At 38.6% G+C, this 22,662-nt stretch overlaps 1 protein-coding gene and 1 long non-coding RNA gene across 2 annotated transcripts in view; one reads left to right on the forward strand and one right to left on the reverse strand.

Annotated features, from left to right (window-relative positions):
• Window positions 1-18,245, reverse strand: part of LOC133574358 (receptor activity-modifying protein 1-like) — a 166,714-nt gene extending 148,469 nt beyond the window's left edge. Inside the window, exon 1 of the mRNA XM_061926519.1 lies at window positions 17,949-18,245. Coding sequence (XP_061782503.1) covers window positions 17,949-18,006 — 58 coding nt within the window. The 5' untranslated portion in view covers window positions 18,007-18,245. The remainder of the gene's footprint in view (window positions 1-17,948) is intronic.
• Window positions 18,025-22,233, forward strand: LOC140677442 (uncharacterized). Its single transcript, XR_012049244.1, has 3 exons — window positions 18,025-18,229; window positions 18,608-18,698; window positions 22,092-22,233. It is a non-coding gene; the product is annotated as an uncharacterized lncRNA (long non-coding RNA).
• The last annotated feature ends 429 nt before the right edge of the window (window positions 22,234-22,662 follow it).

Here is a 22,662-nt window from a genome sequence, read left to right on the forward strand (position 1 = left end):
ATAGTGGATCTAACATAATAGTGTGAGAGTCCAGCTCATAGTGGATCTAACATAATAGTGTGAGAGTCCAGTCCATAGTGGATCTAGTGTAATATTGTGAGAGTACTGTCCATAGTGGATCTAACATAATAGTGTGAGAGTCCAGTCCATAGTGGATCTAACAAAATAGTGTGAGAGTCCAGTCCATAGTGGATCTAGCATTATATTGTGAGAGTCCTGTCCATAGTGGATCTAACATAATAGTGCGAGAGTCCAGTTCATAGTGGATCTAACATAATAGTGTGAGAGTCCAGTCCATAGTGGATCTAACATAATAGTGTGAGAGTCCAGTCCATAGTGGATCTAGCATAATATTGTGAGAGTCCTGTCCATAGTGGATCTAGCATAATATTGTGAGAGTCCAGTCCATAGTGGATCTAACATAATAGTGTGAGAGTCCAGTCCATAGTGGATCTAACATAATAGTGTGAGAGTCCAGTCCATAGTGGATCTAACATAATAGTGTGAGAGTCCAGTCCATAGTGGATCTAACATAATAGTGTGAGAGTCCAGTCCATAGTGGATCTAACATAATAGTGTGAGAGTCCAGTCCTTAGTGGATCTAACATAATAGTGTTAGACTCCAGTCCATAGTGGATCTAGCATAATATTGTGAGAGTACCGTCCATAGTGGATATAACATAATAGTGTGAGAGTCCTGTCCATAGTGGATCTAACATAATAGTGTGAGAGTCCAGTCCATAATGGATATAACATAATAGTGTGAGAGTCCAGTCCATAGTGGATCTAACATAATAGTGTGAGAGTCCAGCTCATAGTGGATCTAACATAATAGTGTGAGAGTCCAGTCCATAGTGGATCTAGTGTAATATTGTGAGAGTACTGTCCATAGTGGATCTAACATAATAGTGTGAGAGTCCAGTCCATAGTGGATCTAACAAAATAGTGTGAGAGTCCAGTCCATAGTGGATCTAGCATTATATTGTGAGAGTCCTGTCCATAGTGGATCTAACATAATAGTGCGAGAGTCCAGTTCATAGTGGATCTAACATAATAGTGTGAGAGTCCAGTCCATAGTGGATCTAACATAATAGTGTGAGAGTCCAGTCCATAGTGGATCTAGCATAATATTGTGAGAGTCCTGTCCATAGTGGATATAACATAATAGTGTGAGAGTCCAGTCCATAGTGGATCTAACATAATAGTGTGAGAGTCCAGTCCATAGTGGATCTAGCATAATATTGTGAGAGTCCTGTCCATAGTGGATCTAACATAATAGTGTGAGAGTCCAGTCTATAGTGGATCTAGCATAATATTGTGAGAGTCCAGTCCATAGTGGATCTAACATAATAGTGTGAGAGTCCAGTCCATAGTGGATCTAACATAATAGTGTGAGAGTCCAGTCCATAGTGGATCTAACATAATAGTGTGAGAGTCCAGCTCATAGTGGATCTAACATAATAGTGTGAGAGTCCAGTCCATAGTGGATCTAGTGTAATATTGTGAGAGTACTGTCCATAGTGGATCTAACATAATAGTGTGAGAGTCCAGTCCATAGTGGATCTAACAAAATAGTGTGAGAGTCCAGTCCATAGTGGATCTAGCATTATATTGTGAGAGTCCTGTCCATAGTGGATCTAACATAATAGTGCGAGAGTCCAGTTCATAGTGGATCTAACATAATAGTGTGAGAGTCCAGTCCATAGTGGATCTAACATAATAGTGTGAGAGTCCAGTCCATAGTGGATCTAGCATAATATTGTGAGAGTCCTGTCCATAGTGGATATAACATAATAGTGTGAGAGTCCAGTCCATAGTGGATCTAACATAATAGTGTGAGAGTCCAGTCCATAGTGGATCTAGCATAATATTGTGAGAGTCCTGTCCATAGTGGATCTAACATAATAGTGTGAGAGTCCAGTCTATAGTGGATCTAGCATAATATTGTGAGAGTCCAGTCCATAGTGGATCTAACATAATAGTGTGAGAGTCCAGTCCATAGTGGATCTAACATAATAGTGTGCGAGTCCAGTCCATAGTGGATCCAACATAATAGTGTGAGAGTCCAGTCCATAGTGCTGGACTCTCACAATTCTTCAACATGCTTTGAGACTTCTGAGACTGGTTTAAATAGAAAAGTGGATAATTTGTCTTCCTGCCACTGGAGTGAAAATACACTAGGTACCTAAATAGCGAGCACCACTACACACACACACACACACACACACACACACACACACACACACACACACACACACACACACACACACACACACACACACACACACACACACACACACACACACACACATTTTTTCTTCAATCAATCAAAGTTTACTTATATAGCCCTAAATCACGAGTGTCTCAAAGGGCTGCACAAGCCAAAACGACATACTGGGTTCAGATCCCACATCAGGGCAAGAAAAAACTCAACCCAATGGGATGACAATGAGAACCCTTGGAGGGGACCGCAGATGTGGGGACCCCTTCCCGGGCGACCGGTGCAATGGACGTCGAGTGGATCTAGCATAATATTGTGAGAGTCCAGTCCATAGTGGATCCAGCATAATATTGTGAGAGTCCAGTCCATAGTGGATCTAACATAATAGTGTGAGAGTCCAGTCCATAGTGGATCCAGCATAATATTGTGAGAGTCCAGTCCATAGTGGATCTAACATAATATTGTGAGAGTCCAGTCCATAGTGGATCTAACATAATATTGTGAGAGTCCAGTCCATAGTGGATCTAACATAATAGTGTGAGACTCCAGTCCATAGTGGATCTAACATAATAGTGTGAGAGTCCAGTCCATAGTGGATCTAACATAATAGTGTGAGAGTCCAGTCCATAGTGGATCTAACATAACAGTGTGAGAGTCCAGTCCATAGTGGATCCAACATAATAGTGTGAGAGTTCAGTCCATAGTGTTGGACTCTCACAATTCTTCAACATGCTTTGAGATTTCATCCTTCACTGTAAACGGGCCATTCCACCGAATCGATGCCATTTGCTCGCTGTAACTCTCATAATAACCTTCCATTATAGGGAAACTTTGTTTTATTTTGGACAAAGTTCCTTGACCCAAGGATGACTCCTTTTTGAAGACAGGACTGAAAATTTGGTTTGCAAGCCAAAAATCAGGTTACGGGCCTCTCCAGCACTAATTAGTCTAGCGAATGTCGCAGTGGACCCCGTAATATCAATCAATGAATTAATCAAACTTCATCTAAATGGCACTTTTCATGCACAAGCGAGTTACAACACAAAGTGCTTGAAACCAGTACACAAAAGAAACACACACAGGAGCACTTGCGCGCAACACACAGCACTATTGACAACATAACAACAAAACATGATTGAGGAAAAACGTCACCTTCGAGGCGTCCACATTGAACAATACCTCAAATTAATGCCCTTTAAAATTAAAAATATTTAGAAATATACAAAAAATAATAATAATAATTAGGGATGTCCGATAATATCGGACTGCCGATATTATCGGCCGATAAATGCATACTTGGTCAACAGCCACAATAGGTCAGACTGAGGGTAGCCGTATAAACAACTTTAACACTGTCACAAATATGCGCCACACTGTGAACCCACACCAAACAAGAATGACAAACACTTTTCGGGAGAACAACCGCACTGTAACACAACATAAACACAACAGAACAAATACCCAGAACCCCTTGCAGCACTAACTCTTCCGGGATGCTACCTCCTACCCCCCCCCCCCCCCCAACCCCACCCACCTCAACCTCCTCATGCTCTCTCAGGGACAGCATGTCCCAAATTCCAAGCTGCTGTTTTGAGGCATGTTAAAAAAAATAATGCACTTTGTGACTTCAATAATAAATATGGCAGTGCCATGTTGGAATTTTTTTCCATAACTTGAATTGATTTATTTTGGAAAACCTTGTTACATTGTTTAATGCATCCAGCGGGGCATCACAACAAAATTAGGCATAATAATGTGTTAATTCCACGACTGTATATAGCGGTATCGGTTGATATCGGAATCGGTAACTAAGAGTTGGACAATATCGGAATATCGGCAAAAAAGCCATTATCGGACATCTCTAATAATAATAATATTAATAAATTAATCAAAACATAAAATAGTGAGAATAATAGTAGTAATAACAGCAACAAATGCATTTCAAAAAATAAGAAACTAAGAAGTTTAAAAAAATCCTATCAAAACACCTAGTGTCTCATTCGCTAGTATTAGCTTAATGTTAGCAAGCGCATCAGCCAATCGCCGATCACTTAAAGAAAAGTAAAATATCCGCCCCCGATCTGACATCTCAAATCAACATGTATCACTCTTTAGCAGGGAATTTTTTTTATTTGTTTAAATTTTTTTCCAAGATGGCACCACTGTAGTGGCTGCTGGTGGCAGGAGCGCTGTGCTCTTGTGTCATCCTTTTGTGTTCTTGATGTTTCCCTCTTGTTTTCATGTGGGTTTTTTTTTTTTTTTTTGCCTTTTGGTTCGGGACCCTTTGGGGCTGTGCGACAAGGGGTGGAACTTTCGTTAAGTTAAGTTAAGTTAAAGTACCAATGATTGTCACACACACACTAGGTGTGGTGAAATGTGTCCTCTGCATTTGACCCATCCCCTTGATCACCCCCTGGGAGGTGAGGGGAGCAGTGGGCAGCAGCGGTGCCGCGCCTGGGAATCATTTTGGTGATTTAACCCCCAATTCCAACCCTTCATGCTGAGTGCCAAGCAGGGAGGTAATGGGTCCCATTTTTATAGTCTTTGGTATGACTCGGCCGGGGTTTGAACTCACAACCTATTGATCTCAGGGCGGACACTCTAACCACTAGGCCACTGAGTAGTTTGTGACTTATGCGGTGCTTTTTTGTGAACTTCTGGATCTGCCTCCGGGGAGCTTTATGGCCGTGGAGGCAGAGTTCGTTTGGAGAGACTGGAGGAGATGCGGATGAAGAGACAGGGCTGCGGAGCTAGCGCCGAGCTTTACAGTGTCTTGGCTGAATGAGCAGGTATCGGACACCTCGGTCTCCTTGGACGTATCCTCACTCATCCATGCAGACTGGACACTGGCCGAGAGTTAGTGGGCGGCTAGGAATTGGCTCTCTTGGTTGCTTTGTTGGGTCTGCTCCTGTCTCTGGCCATGCTCCCCGCACCCTAGAAGACGATGGCGTGGAACACCGCAGAGACCACCACAGTTTATATGTTTTTTTGTTGTTGTTGTTATTTTACTTTAGTAGCTGTATGTAGAAATGACTGGTTGCATCAGCTCTGCTCTTGTAATGTCTTTAATGTCCTTTGTTTTCTTTGATGTTCGGGGTCCCCCTCTTACACACATGTTTATGTGTGCTATGGCTATCAGGATTTTTTTCTGGACACCCTCTCCAGGGGCCCTGGCTTAGACTGAATGTTTTTTTATTTTTTATGTTTGTCTGATCTTGAATGGGATTGTGGTGAAAAAACTGATTTCCCCTCAGGGATTAATAAATTATTTTTGATTCTGATTATGGAAGAGATTGAGTCGTCATTCACCTAGCTCAGGGGTCGGCAACCTTTACCAGTCAAAGAGCCATTTTGACCAGTTTCACAAATTATAGAAAACAATGGGAGCCGCAAATTTTTTTTGAAATTTTAAATTAAATAACACTGCATACAAAGTTTTTTTTTGCTTTGTGCTATGTATAAGCAGGGGTCTCAGACATGCTGCCCACACCTTTATGTGGAATATGTAAGCTGATGCGGAACGTGGGCTATAAATGAATGGTGCTTGTCAGCGTCATGCGTGCCGTGACGGTACAGCATATAGCACTCACTGCAGTCAGCGTGCCTGATCAGCCACACGTTGTATGGGGCTTCCGCTTGCTCATGTAGGTAACAGCAAGGCATACTTGGTCAACAACCACACAGGTCACACTGACGGTGGCGGTATAAAAAAAAACTTTAACACTCTTACTAATAATGCGCCACACTGTGAACCCACACCAAACAAGAATGACAAACAAATTTCGGGAGAACATCTGCACCGTAACACAACATAAACACAACAGGACAAATACCCAGAATCCCATGCAGCCCTAACTCTTCCGGGATACATTATACACCCCCGCCCACCTCAACCGACGCACAGGAGGGGGGGCGGGGGGGGGGGGGGGGGGTTTGGTGGTAGCAGGGGTGTATAATGTAGCCCGGAAGAGTCAGGGCTGCATGGGATTCTGGGTGTTTGTTCTGTTGTGTTTATGTTGTGTTAAGGTGCAGATGTTCTCCCGAAATGTGTTTGTCATTCTTGTTTGGTTTTGGTTCAAAGTGTGGCGCATTATTAGCAGTGTTGGGACTAACGCGTTACAAAGTAACGCGTTACTGTAACGCCGTTAGTTTCGGCGGTAACTAGTAATCTAACGCGTTATTTTTTTTTATTCAGTAATTTAGTTACCGTTACTACATGATGCGTTACTGCGTTATTTTACGTTACTTTTGATGTAGTATCGGCTAGAAACAGAAGCGCTGCGGTGTCGTTCTTCTGAATCTTCCTCTGTCACAAGCTGGAGAGAAGAAAAGAGGCACGGTCTATGTGTGTGTGGGTGTGGGTGTGGGGAAAAAAAGTTGTTGGCACGTTCAGTCCACACACAGCGTGGTCATGGCGAGCGGAGTAACGGAGGAGCTTGAACGCCCCCGCCATTGAATCGGTGTGTTTATAAGTGCAGACTCGGTTGTGCAAAACGAGGGTTTTAAACACATGCTGAACGTGCTTGAACCACGTTACGACATCCCGTCGCGCACCCACTTCAGCAATAAGATTGTGCCAGATCTTTATGAGCAGGAGAAGAAAAAAGTTGTGGATGAACTATCCCGAGCATCATCTGTTGCGCTCATGACAGACGGGTGGACGTCCAGCGGAACTATAAGCGCTCACTTCATCACAGCAGACTGGGAGATGAGAAGACACGCCCCCTCTACGAGAGTCACCTTGCGCAGGTACTGACACAAGCAGTGGAGGACTGGAAGATAAAGATATCCCAGTCACACGTGATAATGCCAAAAATCAAATAATTACAGAGAATGAGGCAGGACTGGGACCACAGATAGGTGCTTTGCACATGTAGTGAATTTGGCATCACAGAAGGGAATCTCAGTCAATAGGATGAAGCGCCTCTTTGGGAGGATCAGGAAGGTTTCTTACTTCCACCCAAGCACAACAGCTGCTCATGTGCTTAAGACAAAGCAAGAAATGCTAAAGCTGCCTGCTCATACATGATGTCCCAATGAGGTGGAACTCCACTTATGATATGTTGGAGCAGCAGGCAGCTATATACTCTGCATTGACCCACAACACCCTGAAGACAAATGTCACCCTGTCTGATGATGATGTGAGAGTGGCAGGTGAGGTCCTCCAGGTGCTTAAACCCCTCAAAAGTGTTCCATCTCTACTGAGCACTGAAACTTCACCATCTGTGTCAATGATCCTGCCACTGAAAACAAGGATTCTACAATCCATGGCTCCAAGTGTGGAAGACAGCAGCATCACTCCAGATGTCAGGCTTTATGTTTCAAGGAAGATGATGTGCCTTCTTATGTTGCACTTTAACTTGTTTTTTATTCATGGTCATTGGTCCAAGTTTAAAGAAAGGAGGAATGCCTTTTTATGTTGCACTGTTTTTCATTAATTATGTTAAAAGGAAAATAAAAATGTATGTCAAGTTGATCAACAGATTGTATTATTCTCCAGTGCAATAACAGTACTGAAATGAAGGCAAAAAGGGCATTAATGGGAGCTTTAAAAAAAAAAGAAGAAAAAAAGAAGTAACTAAATAGTTACTTTTCACAGTAACGCATTACTTTTTGGTGTAAGTAACTGAGTTAGTAACTGAGTTACTTTTGAAATAAAGTAACTAGTAACTGTAACTAGTTACTGGTTTTCAGTAACTAAACCAACACTGATTATTAGTAAGAGTGTTGAAGTTGTTTTATATGACCACCGTCAGTGTAACCTGTGTGGCTGTTGACCAAGTATGCCTTGCTGTCACGTACGTGTGCAAGCAGAAGATGTATATTGTATAACAAGTGTTGGGATGGCACGCTGTTAATGCAGATTGTAGAGGGCGCCAAATGTATTACCATCATGGCACGCCCTTATTATAGCCGTAAGGGTGATAATCGGTGAATATCAATCCCGGGAGTTTGCTGCGAGAGGCACTGAAATCCGGAAGTCTCATGGGAAAATTGGGGGGTTCAGCAAGTAAGCTGCTGAGCCGCATCAGAGTGATCAAAGAGCCGCATGCGGCTCCGGAGCCGCGGGTTGCCGACCCCTGACCTAGCTACCTGTCTCAGCTTTCAAAAGAGTTTGAGTGTTACTTACTTACTTACAGCTGTTCTTACAATGACATTCATGGCAACTTCCAACCTTCTTGCATTCTGCATTAAAGTCAGGGCAAAATATCCTGACATTGCCACAAAAATACTGAAAACTCAGCTTCCTTCTGCAACTTATTATCTTTGTGAAGCTGGGTGTTTCTGCCGCGACAGCAACTCAAACAAAACAAGGGAATAGACTGGACATAAGGAACATATTTCAAGTGTCAGACTCCAGAGAGAGTCAACTAGTTGCAAGGAAAGACAAGGTTCTCGCTGATTCTGCATTATTGTAAGGTTTTTTTCTGTCCTTGGGCTCAAACTGGTTGGGATCCACTGCATTAGAGGACATATCTTACGTCCAAATGGACGAGCTTTGTCAGAAAAGTTCCAGGACTGAAAGTTGATGGCTTTCTTCAACTTGTCGGATATGGTCCACTGCAAGTTCTTTCCACAAAGCCAAACAATGGTAACACTTTACTGTGGGGAACATATTCAGCATTAATTAGTTGCTTATTAGAGTAACAAAGCCTAATTTAGAGTTATTTGGACACTAGGGGAACATATAAGGGTCAGTATTAGGGTTACTAATAAGCAATAATTCTGAGGTTATTGAGGGAAGACTCTTAGTTAATGGCTTACTGGTTGTATTATAAGGCCATGCAGAATAAGGCATTAATAAGGACTTAATAATGACTAATTAAGAGCCAATATGGTATTAATTTGCATGTTAATAAGCAACTAATTAAAGGGGAACATTATCACCAGACCTATGTAAGCGTCAATATATACCTTGATGTTGCAGAAAAAAGACCATATATTTTTTTAACCGATTTCCGAACTCTAAATGGGTGAATTTTGGCTAATTAAACGCCTTTCTATTATTCGCTCTCGGAGCGATGACGTCACGTTGTGACGTCACATCGGGAAGCAATCCGCCATTTTCTCAAACACATTACAAACACCTAGTCAAATCAGCTCTGTTATTTTCCGTTTTTTCGACTGTTTTCCGTACCTTGGAGACATCATGCCTCGTCGGTGTGTTGTCGGAGGGTGTAACAACACGAACAGGGACGGATTCAAGTTGCACCAGTGGCCCAAAGATGCGAAAGTGGAAAGAAATTGGACGTTTGTTCCGCACACTTTACCAACGAAAGCTATGCTACGACAGAGATGGCAAGAATGTGTGGATATCCTGCGACACTCAAAGCAGATGCATTTCCAACGATAAAGTCAAAGAAATCTGCCGCCAGACCCCCATTGAATCTGCCGGAGTGTGTGAGCAATTCAGGGACAAAGGACCTCGGTAGCACGGCAAGCAATGGCGGCAGTTTGTTCCCGCAGACGAGCGAGCTAAACCCCCTGGATGTCTTGGCTCACACCGTCCCTTATGCCACCGAAGATGATCAAGAGAAGAATATCGACCCTAGCTTCCCTGGCCTGCTGACATGAGGGTATGTCTACAGAATATATTAATTGATGAAAATTGGTCTGTCTGCACTCTCAAAGTGCATGTTGTTGCCGTATTTCATATGCTGTAAACCTAGTTCATAGTTGTTAGTTTCCTTTAATGCCAAACAAACACATACCAATCGTTGGTTAGAAGGCGATCGCAGTATTCGTCCTCGCTTTCTCCTGTGTCGCTGGCTGTCATGTCGTTTTCGTCGGTTTCGCTTGCATACGGTTCAAACCGATATGGCTCAATAGCTTCAGTTTCTTCTTCAATTTCGTTTTCGCTACCTGCCGCCACACTACAACCATCCGTTTCAATACATGCGTAATCTGTTGAATCGCTTAAGCCGCTGAAATCCGAGTCTGAATCCGAGCTAATGTCGCTATAGCTTGCTGTTCTATGCGCCATGTTTGTTTGTGTTGGCATCACTATGTGACGTCACAGGAAAATGGACGGGTGTATATAACGATGGTTAAAATCAGGCACTTTGAAGCTTTTTTTAGGGATATTGCGTGATGGGTAAAATTTTGAAAAAAACTTTGAAAAATAAAATAAGCCACTGGGAACTGATTTTTAATGGTTTTAACCCTTCTGAAATTGTGATAATGTTCCCCTTTAATGGTGAATATGTGTTCCCCATACTGAAGTGTTACCCAAACAATAACCAGCAGAACGACAAACGTTTGGTTCGTTCGGTGCACGTGAAGAGATGAGAATTGTGCCAGGATAACTCGTTGCTGCTCACATTGCGTCTAAGCATTCCACAGTTCCAGGCCGAGAAGAACCTCTGAATGTAGGAACTATGGAAGATCCCGGATAATTCCTTCCAGGAGTGTATTAAAGTACGAGTAGAGGTCCAACTAAACTTTTTTACATAATTGTTTGGATTATGAGGAAGATATAGCATGCTAACATGGCTAACAAAGGCTATCTGACATGAAACGAGGAATAGAAGCACAGTGTTATGTTTTACTTTAACGCTAAAATAAAGTTACAATTGAGGCAGGAAATTAATCGGAACTCACCAAATGCACAATTCAGTAACTTGAAAACACTCTCATTGAAAAGTTGTTAGTAAGTTTTCAAAACATTCGTTCAGTTTTAAGCACCTGTCTGCATCTATTTATTTATTTGTTAAATCTTACTTATAAGTGTCTTTTCATCAGTTGTGATCTTCTGCAGCCACTTGCGTTTGTTTTCGTTATTTATACAAGTAAAATATTCATGTAGCAGTTTTAGCAACAGTACAATTGCACTTAATTATTATTTATTTCAAAAACATTTAGTTATGCTTTATCCATTTTAAATACATAGGCTCCACTGTTATCATCTCCTATATATACTATTTAAAAATGACTGTTTAGCTGAAATTTCAGTAAAGACATTTAAAGACATTTTGTCATGTTCTGTGGTCTGGATTATGTTTTGGTATTTTCTGCTAGTTTTGGACTCCATAGTTCCTGTTTTTGTGCACCCTTGTTTGTTTTAGTTTCCATGACGACTCCATAGTTCCTGTTTGCGCTTCCTTGTTTGTTTTGTCACCATGGCGACTCATTAGTTTCACCTGCCTTATTTGTTTGGATCACACCTGTCACTAATCATGACATTATTATTTAAGCCTGTCTTTGTCAATTAGTCTGCCTGGTGACATTATTCTGGGTTTGCTCTGTGCTGACTTCTTTCATGCTTTGTTCATACTGCTCGTTCCATGCCTTGCCAAGTAAGTTAGTGTTTATTCATGTCACAGTTAGCGAGTTTTTGTTTCATGTCTATAGTTTACGTTAAAGTATTAGTTTTGTTCCCTGCGTTAAATTGTGCCTCCGCCTTCTGCGACCTTTTGTTTTGTAGTACTTTTTGAAAGTATAAATCATGTTTTTACCTGCAAGCGATGTCCGGTCTAGTTCGTTTGCATCCCGGGAAAACAATTCTCGCAGTAAGCTGCGTAAAAATCCTCGTTATGACACATTTAAAGGGGCCCTATTTCTCAAAACCAACTTTTCGTTTTTTGCCATTGGTGGCATCAGCGGATTATGCATATGCGGACAATCTGTTGGTGGAATATATATGGTGGAACAAATAACCACCATTACATGTTATGTAGATCACAAGGAAGTGTTTTAAATGTAGAAAAAAAACATTATAACATGACCCCTTTAAGAGTGGTAAGTGTAATACCGATACCGTGACACCATGATATTTTTGCAGAAAGATTACATACCGGCCCAGTAAGGACAACACTGTCAAAACATCAATATCACGTTTTGACAAACAGGAATTTTCTTGGACTATTTTAAGTACTATCCCAGCAGGCACAATACATTGAAACAACATTGAGAACGTTTGAGAATTAAGTCCTGAATAAGGGTGGGGGAAATAATCGATTTTTAGATGCATCGCAATTCGGACAACTATAAAATCGATTAGTAAACGTCAAAAATAAATAATTGATGTATTTATTGTAAATAAAGTCATGCAGACAGTTCTAAAATTTAGCTGACTGCAGCGAGCCTCCTCACCAAGAGATCAGACCAGCTCCTTTATTATAGAGCACTTATGTTCCAGTTTTGCACACCTTTTCATTCATTTAATACATTTGGGAATTCATTTAATTGTTTCTTATCACAAACTTACTGTTTTTTAAAGTTGCAAGTGACAAACGCTTATTTAGTGAAACGAAAAGAAATGTAAAACTGCATCAATATACATGAATTGAAGGTGCATCAATAATCAGTTTTTAATCGAATTGTAGCTCCTGAATCGTAACCGTAATCGAATCGTAAGGAGCCCACTTCTAGTCGTGACGTTGATCAACTCAAACATACCGTTGAAACAACATGCCTTTTGACGACGTTTAACCAATGTCATGTTGTGATGTTGCTATGACCGTTGAATTTTGGTCATATGTCAACCAATGTTGTACAACATTAACACAAAGTTGAAACAACATGTTTTTTTTAGGTTTATGGTTCTGACGTTTTCAATGGGAGACAGGTCTGGACTACAGGCAGGCCAGTCGAGTACCTGCACACTTTTACTATGAAGCCACGCTGTTGTAACAAGTGGCTTTGCATTGTCTTGCTGAAATAAGCAGGGGCGTCCATGATAACGTTGCTTGGATGGCAACATATGTTGCTCCAAAACCTGTATGTACCTTTCAGCATTAATGGTGCCTTCACAGACGCGTAAGTTACCCAAGCCTTGGGCTCTAATACACCCCCATACCATCACAGATGCTGGCTTTTGAACTTTGCACCTATAACAATCCGGATGGTTATTTTCCTCTTTGTTCCGGAGGACACGACGTCCACAGTTTCCAAAAACAATTTGAAATGTGGACTTGTCAGACCACAGAACACTTATCCACTTTGTATCAGTCCATCTTAGATGAGCTCAGGCCCAGCGAAGCCGACGGCGTTTCTGGGTGTTGTTGATTACAGAAAACTACAACTTTAAAAGTTACTACAGAAAACTGGGTGGAGTTTCTGTCACCGTTCCAAATAAAATTCCAGTATTTCAAACGTAATCCCAGATTTGTTCACTTGGTCCCACCGAGCGTTAAAGTCCCATGACCAACTATAAGCCTCTTTCAATGACGAATCATGCATCCTTAAATGGAAGTGTTTCCAATCTGACACATCACTTATAGAATTTTTCAAGTTATTCCCAATTAAATGCAACAATGTACAATGCAAATTGTCTAAGAGTTCATATGGATGGAAAGTGTGAATGACTCCATTGTCCTCCGCATTCTTGAAGATATGGGTAAACAAAAGTCAATTTAAATCGTGACAAACATTTCTGGTGACAGAAGTCATCTATTAAACTGCCTGAAAGACGCAGGGAATGAAAGAGTTCTCGACAGATAAATGAATCGCCTGAGTGGACAGATTATTAATGAGTTTTGGAGAAACAGTAAATAACACTTTGTAGAAATAGAAGACAGAGGACTGAGCTTGTGTGACAAATATCAATAACTTTGTCACAAAATCCCAATTTCTATATCTCAGTATTGATTACCCCTGTCAGCAAGGAATTACCTTCAGAATATTTTAATAATTGGAGCCCAAGTTTCCATTGTAGATCTGCACTGTATCTTGCTAGGGTGTACCTCAAAAAAGGAGTAAACAGATTTCTCATGAAACTAGAATGGAGCAAAGAGGTACAAAATTTGTACAAAAACGTATGAAAAAAAATGTATGAGTAAAATACAAAAGTAATGCATATGATTTCCGCGTTGACGTTACAGAATTGGCCAATAAAAAATAATCCATACGCAGAATACCAGGTAAATATAAAATAAATGTGAGTGAAATGCTGTCATTGTGAAGAGAAAGAACACCTGTCTATGTACCGCTCAGTCATCCCCGAAACACTCACCCACCCCGTTTTGAACTGAACAATGTGGGCACGGCCACTTGAAACTGACTGAACCACAAAGCTAAAGCTATCAAGAACAATCCAGACACCCACAACACATCTCATCTGCTTGTGTTGTTGTGAACGACATCATGGATGTAATATCAATCTGTTGCCTTCATTATAACACTTATATAAGGTTTTTAATGTAATTTTGATAGTAGGCTATTATAACTAATATAGACACTTACTTAATGTGTTGCCTTCATTATAAGACTTATATAAGACTTTTAAAGTAATTTTGATAGTAGGCTATGGCACTATACCACTCTACCACGGCGTGGCGCAGTGGTAGAGTGGCCGTGCGCGACCCGAGGGTCCCTGGTTCAATCCCCACCTAGTACCAACCTCGTCATGTCCGTTGTGTCCTGAGCAAGACACTTCACCCTTGCTCCTGATGGGTGCTGGTAGCGCCTTGCATGGCAGCTCCCTCCATCAGTGTGTGAATGTGTGTGTGAATGGGTAAATGTGGAAGTAGTGTCAAAGCGCTTTGAGTACCTTGAAGGTAGAAAAGCGCTATACAAGTACAACCCATTTATTTTATTTATTTATTATAACTAATATAGACACTTACATCATGTGTTGCCTTCATTATAACACTTATATAAGACTTTTAAAGTAATTTTGATAGTAGGCTATTATAACTAATATAGACACTTATGTCATGTGTTGCCTTCATTATAACACTTACATGAGACTTTTAAAGTCATATTGGTAGTAGGCTATTATAACTAATATAGACACTTATGTCATGCGTTGTCTTCATTATAAGACTTATATACGACTTTTAAAGTAATTTTGATAGTAGGCTATTATAACTAGAATAGACACTTACGTCATCTGTTGCCTTCATTATAACACTTATATAAGACTTTTAAAGTCATTTTAATAGTAGGCTATTGTAACTAATATAGACACTTACATCATGTGTTGCCTTTATTATAAGACTTATATAAGACTTTTAAAGTCATTTTGATAATAGGCTATTATAACTAATATAGACACGTCATATGTTGCCTTCATTATGACACTTATATAAGACTTTTAAAGTCAGTTTGATAGTAGGCTATTATAGCTAATATAGATACTTACGTCATGCGTTGCCTTCATTGTAAGACTTATATAAGACTTTAAAGTCATTTTGATAGTAGGCTATTATAACTGATATAGACACGTCATGCGTTGCCCTTATTATAAGACTTATATAAGACTTTTCAAGTAATTTTGATAGTAGGCTATTATAGCTAATATAGACACTTACATCACCTGTTGCCTTCATTATAACACTTATATAAGACTTTTAAAGTCAGTTTGATAGTAGGCTATTATAGCCAATATAGACACTTACGTCATGTGTTGCCTTCATTATAACACTTATATAAGACTTTTAAAGTCATTTTGATAGTTAGCTATTTTAACTAATATAGACACTTACGTCATGCGTTGCCTTCATTATAAGACTTATATACGACTTTTAAAGTCATTTTGGTAGTAGGCTATTATAACTAGAATAGACACTTGTGTCATCGGTTGCCTTCATTGTAACACTTATATAAGACTTTTAAAGTCATTTTGATAGTAGGCTATTATAACTGATATAGACACGTCATATGTTGCCTTCATTGTAAGACTTATATAAGACTTTTAAAGTCATTTTGATAGTAGGCTATTATAATTAATATAGACACTTACGTCATCTGTTGCCTTCATTATAACACTTATATACGACTTTTAAAGTCATTTTGATAGTAGGCTATTCTAACTAATATAGACACTTACATCATGTGTTGCCTTCATTATAACACTTATATAAGACTTTTAAAGTAATTTTGATAGTAGGTTATTATAACTAATTTAGACACTTATGTCATGCGTTGTCTTCATTATAAGACTTTTATACGACTTTTAAAGTCATTTTGATTGTAGGCTATTATAACTAGAATAGACACTTATGTCATATGTTGCCTTCATTACAACACTCATATAAGACTTTTAAAGTAATTTTAATAGTAGGCTATTATAACTAATATAGACACTTACGTCATGCGTTGCCTTCATTATAAGACTTACTTAAGACTTTTAAAGTAATTTTGATAGTAGGCTATTATAACTAATAGACACTTACGTCATGCGTTGCCTAAATTATAACACTTATATAAGACTTTTGAAGTCATTTTGATAGTAGGCTATTATAACTAATAGAGACACTTATGTTACTGCGTTGCCTTAATTATAACACTTATATACGACTTTTAAAGTCATTTTGATAGTAGGCTATTATAACTAATAAAGACACTTACATCATGTGTTGCCTTCATTATAACACTTATATAGGACTTTTAAAGTAATTTTGATAGTAGGCTATTATAACTAATATAGACACTTATGTCATGTGTTGCCTTCATTGTAAGACTTATATAAGACTTTTAAAGTCATTTTGATAGTAGGCTATTATAATTAATATGGACACTTACGTCATGTGTTGCCTTCATTATAAGACTTATATAAGACTTTTAAAGTCATTTTGATAGTAGGCTATTATAACTAGAATAGACACTTACATCATCTGTTGCCTTCATTATAAGACTTATATAAGACTTTTGAAGTCATTTTGATAGTAGGCTATTATAACTAATATAGACACTTAGGTCATGCGTTGCCTTCATTATAAGAATTATATACGACTTTTAAAGTCATTTTGATAGTAGGCTATTATAACTAGAATAGACACTTATGTCATATGTTGCCTTCATTACAACACTCATATAAGACTTTTAAAGTAATTTTAATAGTAGGCTATTATAACTAATAGACACTTACGTCATGGGTTGCCTTCATTATAACACTTATATAAGACTTTTGAAGTCATCTTGATAGTAGGCTATTATAGCTAATATAGACACTTATGTCATGCGTTGCCTTCATTATAAGACTTACATATACAGTAACTTTTGAAGTCCTTTTGATAGTAGGCTATTATAACTAATATAGACACTTACATCATGCGTTGCCTTCATTATAAGACTTATATAAGACTTTTAAAGTCATTTTGATTGTAGGCTATTATAGCTAATATAGACACGGCATGTGTTGCCTTTATTATAACACTTATATAAGACTTTTGAAGTCATTTTGATAGTAGGCTATTATAGCTAATATAGACACGGCATGTGTTGCCTTTATTATAACACTTATATAAGACTTTTGAAGTCATTTTGATAGTAGGCTATTATAGCTAATATAGACACTTACGTCATGCGTTGCCTTCATTATAAGACTTATATAAGACTTTTAAAGTCATTTTGATAGTAGGCTATTATAGCTAATATAGACACGGCATGTGTTGCCTTCATTATAAGACTTACATATACAGTAACTTTTGAAGTCATTTTGATAGTAGGCTATTATAACTAATATAGACACTTATGTCATGTGTTCCCTTCATTATAAGACATATATAAGACTTTTAAAGCCATTTGATAGTAGGCTCTTTATGTATGTATGTAGCGTTACATAACTATCAACATATGCTGGAATTCTATGGGGATCATTTATGTCGACGAGGACATGCTTTAGTTGATACACTGTACATATAACTCATTTCAAACTAAACACAAAACTGCAATAGTTAATGTTGAGCATGTTTTGTTTTTTTTATACATTGTGTGCTAACTCAACATTCTATAGAGTAGTCACGACACACATGATAGTGACAGTGTTGTGTTGTGTACTCACCTACAACGAGCCACAGGAGCGTCGGTCTCTGCTGGGCTGCCCTGATACGCGCTACCATCCTCCCGCAAGATGTCCTCACACAAGTTCGTGGAGGGCAGGACGAGTCCTCGGCGCTCAAAGGCAGCTAGTGGACACCATCCAGGTCCTCCCTCGTCGTGTCTCCACCACAGTGAGAGCTTCTCCGGTGTTCTGCGACGTAAATTCTCCGCCGTGCGTATACAGCCTCCACCCCACACCTACCACCACCAACACCAGGGGCTCCCGCTGTGCCTCAAGCCGACGTGAGTGACACTTATCCGGGTCATGCAGTCAGGAATGGGCGCTGAAGTTTTTGGCTGTTGGGAAGTGCTCGCTGGGACGCGCCTCTGTGTGTGTGTGTGTGTGTGTGTGTGTGTGTGTGTGTGTGTGTGTGTGTGTGTGTGTGTGTGTGTGTGTGTGTGTGTGTGTGTGTGTGTGTGTGGGCGGAGGGGACACTAAGGTAGACTCAAACATAGCATTTTCTGCCCAGATGAAGATGCTGGTAAATTCCACCCACAACGCCACGTTTTGAATTGTTTTGAATTAGTTGCATCTTCATAATAATCTGTATAATATTATGTTCAACTTTCCATAAAGTTGGTGTTAGTCTGTGCTCAACAGCTGTGAATATTTAATTGCAGGTTCAAAGACAGGTGTATGGGGGATTGTGTTGTCAGCTACTGCCATCTACTGGTCGTTTGGAGATCTGCAGCGTATTTACTGTACATGTTGGTAAGTAAAAGGCATCATTGCCGAGAATTATACTTTCTACATTTGTTGCATTTATTTATTGATTATGATAATACTCAGAATACAGATTTATTAGAGTTTTATGCTGTTGATGTTTTTAAAAAAAAATTTAATGTATTCATGGTGGTCAGTTTAACAATATTAACACAATATTTAAACTAGTTAATTATTATTTTTAATGACATTCTGTTGTTGGATCAAAACCAAGTTAAACACAACACACCCACATACACACTTGTAATTGTTGCTTTCTTGAGACCTCCTTGGGACCACCCTTTCTAGATATATAAAGATTTGTATTTACAACATTAATAATATATACAAACTATGCAAATATAAAAAGGGTAAGCTTTTAGTGATTTTTGTTTTTTGTAATTGTTTTTTGTATCTTCATTATTTGCTTCAAGTTATTACAGTGTGTCTCTATATACATATTTATTTACTTTTTTAATTAATTTTGCCCACAAGGGCCGCATTTCAATTTCTTACACACATTTGTTATTACATATATTAGCCAGAGGGGGAGCACTTAAAATTTTTTACACACAGTTGTTATTTCATATGTTGATCAGAGGGGGAGCACTTTTAAAACCGACACACAGTCAATTTGAAAAATGCCTACCTCTTCAGGACCACCCTTTCTAGATATATAAAGATTAGTATTTACAACATTAATAATATACACAAACTATGCAAATATAAAATAGGTAAGCTTTTAGTGAAATGTTTTTATTTTTTGTTTGTAATTGTTTTTTTAATCTTCATTATTTACGTCAAGTTATTACAGTGTGTCTCTATATATATATTTATTGTTTTAATTAATTTTGGCCAAAAGGGGCGCATTTCAATTTATTTTACACACACTTGTTATTACATATGTTGGCCAGAGTGGGAGCACTTAAAATTTGTACACACACTTGTTATTTCATATGTTGACCAAAGGGGGAGCACTTTTAAAACCGACACAGTCAATTTGAAAAATCCCTCCTTTTTGGGACCACCCTAGTTTTGATAGATTTCACCACCAGGGGTGCAAATGAGACATTCTCTATTAGATGCAATGGTTTTCCGTATTGGGACCATGATTTTGGTCCTAACTTGTTCACCGGTCCTCATATGGAAGGTAAGTTTCCTTGTTGATGTCTCAAGAAGGGTAGAAATACAGGAACACACACACACACAAACAAACACACACACACACACACACACACACACACACACACACACACACACACACACACACACACACACACTCACACACACACAAACACACGCTAACAAATACACACTTGTATTTGCTACCTTCTTGAGACCTCTGAAAATGCCTACCTCTTTAGGAGCACCCTTTCTAGATATATAAATATTTGTATTTACAACATTAATAATATATACATAATATGCAAACATAAAAAAGCTTGTTGTGAAAAATGAATTGGAATTTCACAAGAAAAAGGTCACAATTTCACAAAAAAAACTTAGAATTTTGGCAGTATTATAACAAGGTCGTAATGTTACTCGACGCAAGTCAAAAGTTTACAAGAAAAACTGATCATTTGTGCTATATTATGATAAAAGTTGGAAGTTTACTCAATAACAGTCGCAATTTTACAAGAAAAGCTTAACATTTTGGCAATTTTATGAAAAGAGTCGTAATTTTACTCGACAAAAGTCACAATTTTATAAGAAAACTTCATCATTTTGGCAATATTATAATGATAATCTGAATTTTACTTGGCAAAACTATGACAAAAGTCATAATATTACTCAAAAAATGTCACTATTTTACAAGAACAACAAAAAAAGGGGCAATATTGTGATAAAAGTCAGAATTTGATATGACAAATGTCACCATTTTGCATTAAAAAGTAATAATTTTACATCAAAAAGTAATAATTTTACGAGAAAATATTGCAATATTACAGATACAGAAAGAATATGAGAAATTGTTCCCAACTTTATAAGAAAAAAGTCGACTCATTGTGAGAAAAAGACTATAAAATATTTTTTTCCAAATTTTTTTGTTTGTAATTGTTTTTTAATCTTCATTATTTACTTCAAGTTATTACAGTATGTCTCTATATACAGTACATATTTATTTTACTTATTTGATTAATTTTGGCCAAAGGGGGTGCATTTCAATTTCTTGCACACACTTGTTATTACATATGTTGACCAGAGGGGGAGCACTTTTAACACCGACACACAGTCAATTTGAAAAGTCCTTCCTTTTTGGGACCACCCTAATTTTGACCACCAGGGGTGCAAATGAGACATTCTCTATTAGATGCAATGGTTTTCTTTAATGGGACCATTATTTATGTCCTAACTTGTTCACCGCTCCTCATATGGAAGATACTTTTCCTTGTTGATGTCTCAAGAAGGGTACAAATACAAGAACACACACACACACACACATTTATATATATATATGTATATGTATATATATTTATATATATAATAAACGTAAACTAAAAACTATTATCTACCACTCATTTAAATGATTAGATTTTTGCACTCAAAGTTTTGATCAAAAACAGCAACAAAAAAAAAAGATTGTGAGAAAATAAAATCTTGACCTAATCATGCTAGTATCGCTCATATATTGATACCACCGTTGGTATTGACGCCATCAATGTATGTATCGATCCACCTCCTCGTAGGGGTTGTGTAATGACTGTGACAAGTGCTGACACCACCAGTTATCATCCCTCTCACTTTCATTAATCTACCTATTAATTTCATGTTAATAACTGCTTACGTTCTGCTTCCATCCACACTACAAATTTTGCAAAGCACTTTAAGGGGTCATATTATGATTTTTGTTCTAAATTTAAAACACTTCCTTGTGGTCTACATAAGTCATGGTGGTGCTTTGGTCAACATCTTGCAAAGATTATGTTTTACAGACCGTTTTCAAGCTGCTTTCTGACCATATCAACATTTTATTCCTAAAAATGTCCCTTGTTTTGTTTACTGTACTTATTTTTAGTCATTGACTTTACATCATAATCCTAATTTTAGCATGAATAATTATGTTTTGTTTATTCTAGTTAAAAATTTGAAAATAATTATTGCAATAAGATATTTTGTTTTTTCCCCCCACATTAAACATATTGTTTAAAGAATCTGCAACATCCCGAGAATGCTTTATTTATGAATTGCAAGTTGAATAATGCTTGTTTTGGGAATAAAATACGTTTTCTAGTTTTCTCACTGGCACTCATCGAGGGCGGACGCTCCCCTTCCCTCTCCCTTATCTCTCCTGCTTGCTTCTTTGTCTTTGTCTTGTCTTAACTTTTTTTGTTGCCTCTTTTTGCACTGCTCTCCAAATCTAAACATTGGAACTATTTAACTGGCCTCAACGAAATTGACAAGATTGGGTTTGGGAGAACCTGCTTGTCGTGACGTAGCGGTTGTTGCTGAACACACGACGGACTCTTGGGAGAAGAAGTGTGTGCCTTCCAGTCGAGGACGTGAAGATATCTACCTATTCGGAATTATGACAACAGGACATCTGCTGATTGGAGTAAGCATTGCTCTGTTTTGTCCACAAATTGGAAGTTGCTGGCAGTCTTCAAAGTACCCCAAAGCTGCCACAAATGATTGGAGGATGCGGGAAGAACTGTGGACACTCTTGTGATTTGGATAACATCGGACTGTCTGCCCTGCAGGATGAATTTGAGGACCAGTCATAGACAATTTAGAGTGAAAAGCACATTTTATTTTCACTCGCATACAAAACATTCTAACTTGGATTGTTTCCCTGGCTTCGAGACTCTCCTGAAGGACAGTGCAGCGAAGACACAACAAACTCCCTTCTTGTCTCTCATGGACACACACCTGTTGTTGTTGACTTTGGACCGACTAGCGACTGCACAACACCAAGGCCGCGGAACAGAGACACGCGGCAGGCTTACACACACATGCATCCACAAAAAATATACCC

The sequence above is a fragment of the Nerophis lumbriciformis genome, linkage group LG31 (genome assembly GCF_033978685.3).
Source record: "Nerophis lumbriciformis linkage group LG31, RoL_Nlum_v2.1, whole genome shotgun sequence".
NCBI lineage: Eukaryota > Metazoa > Chordata > Actinopteri > Syngnathiformes > Syngnathidae > Nerophis > Nerophis lumbriciformis.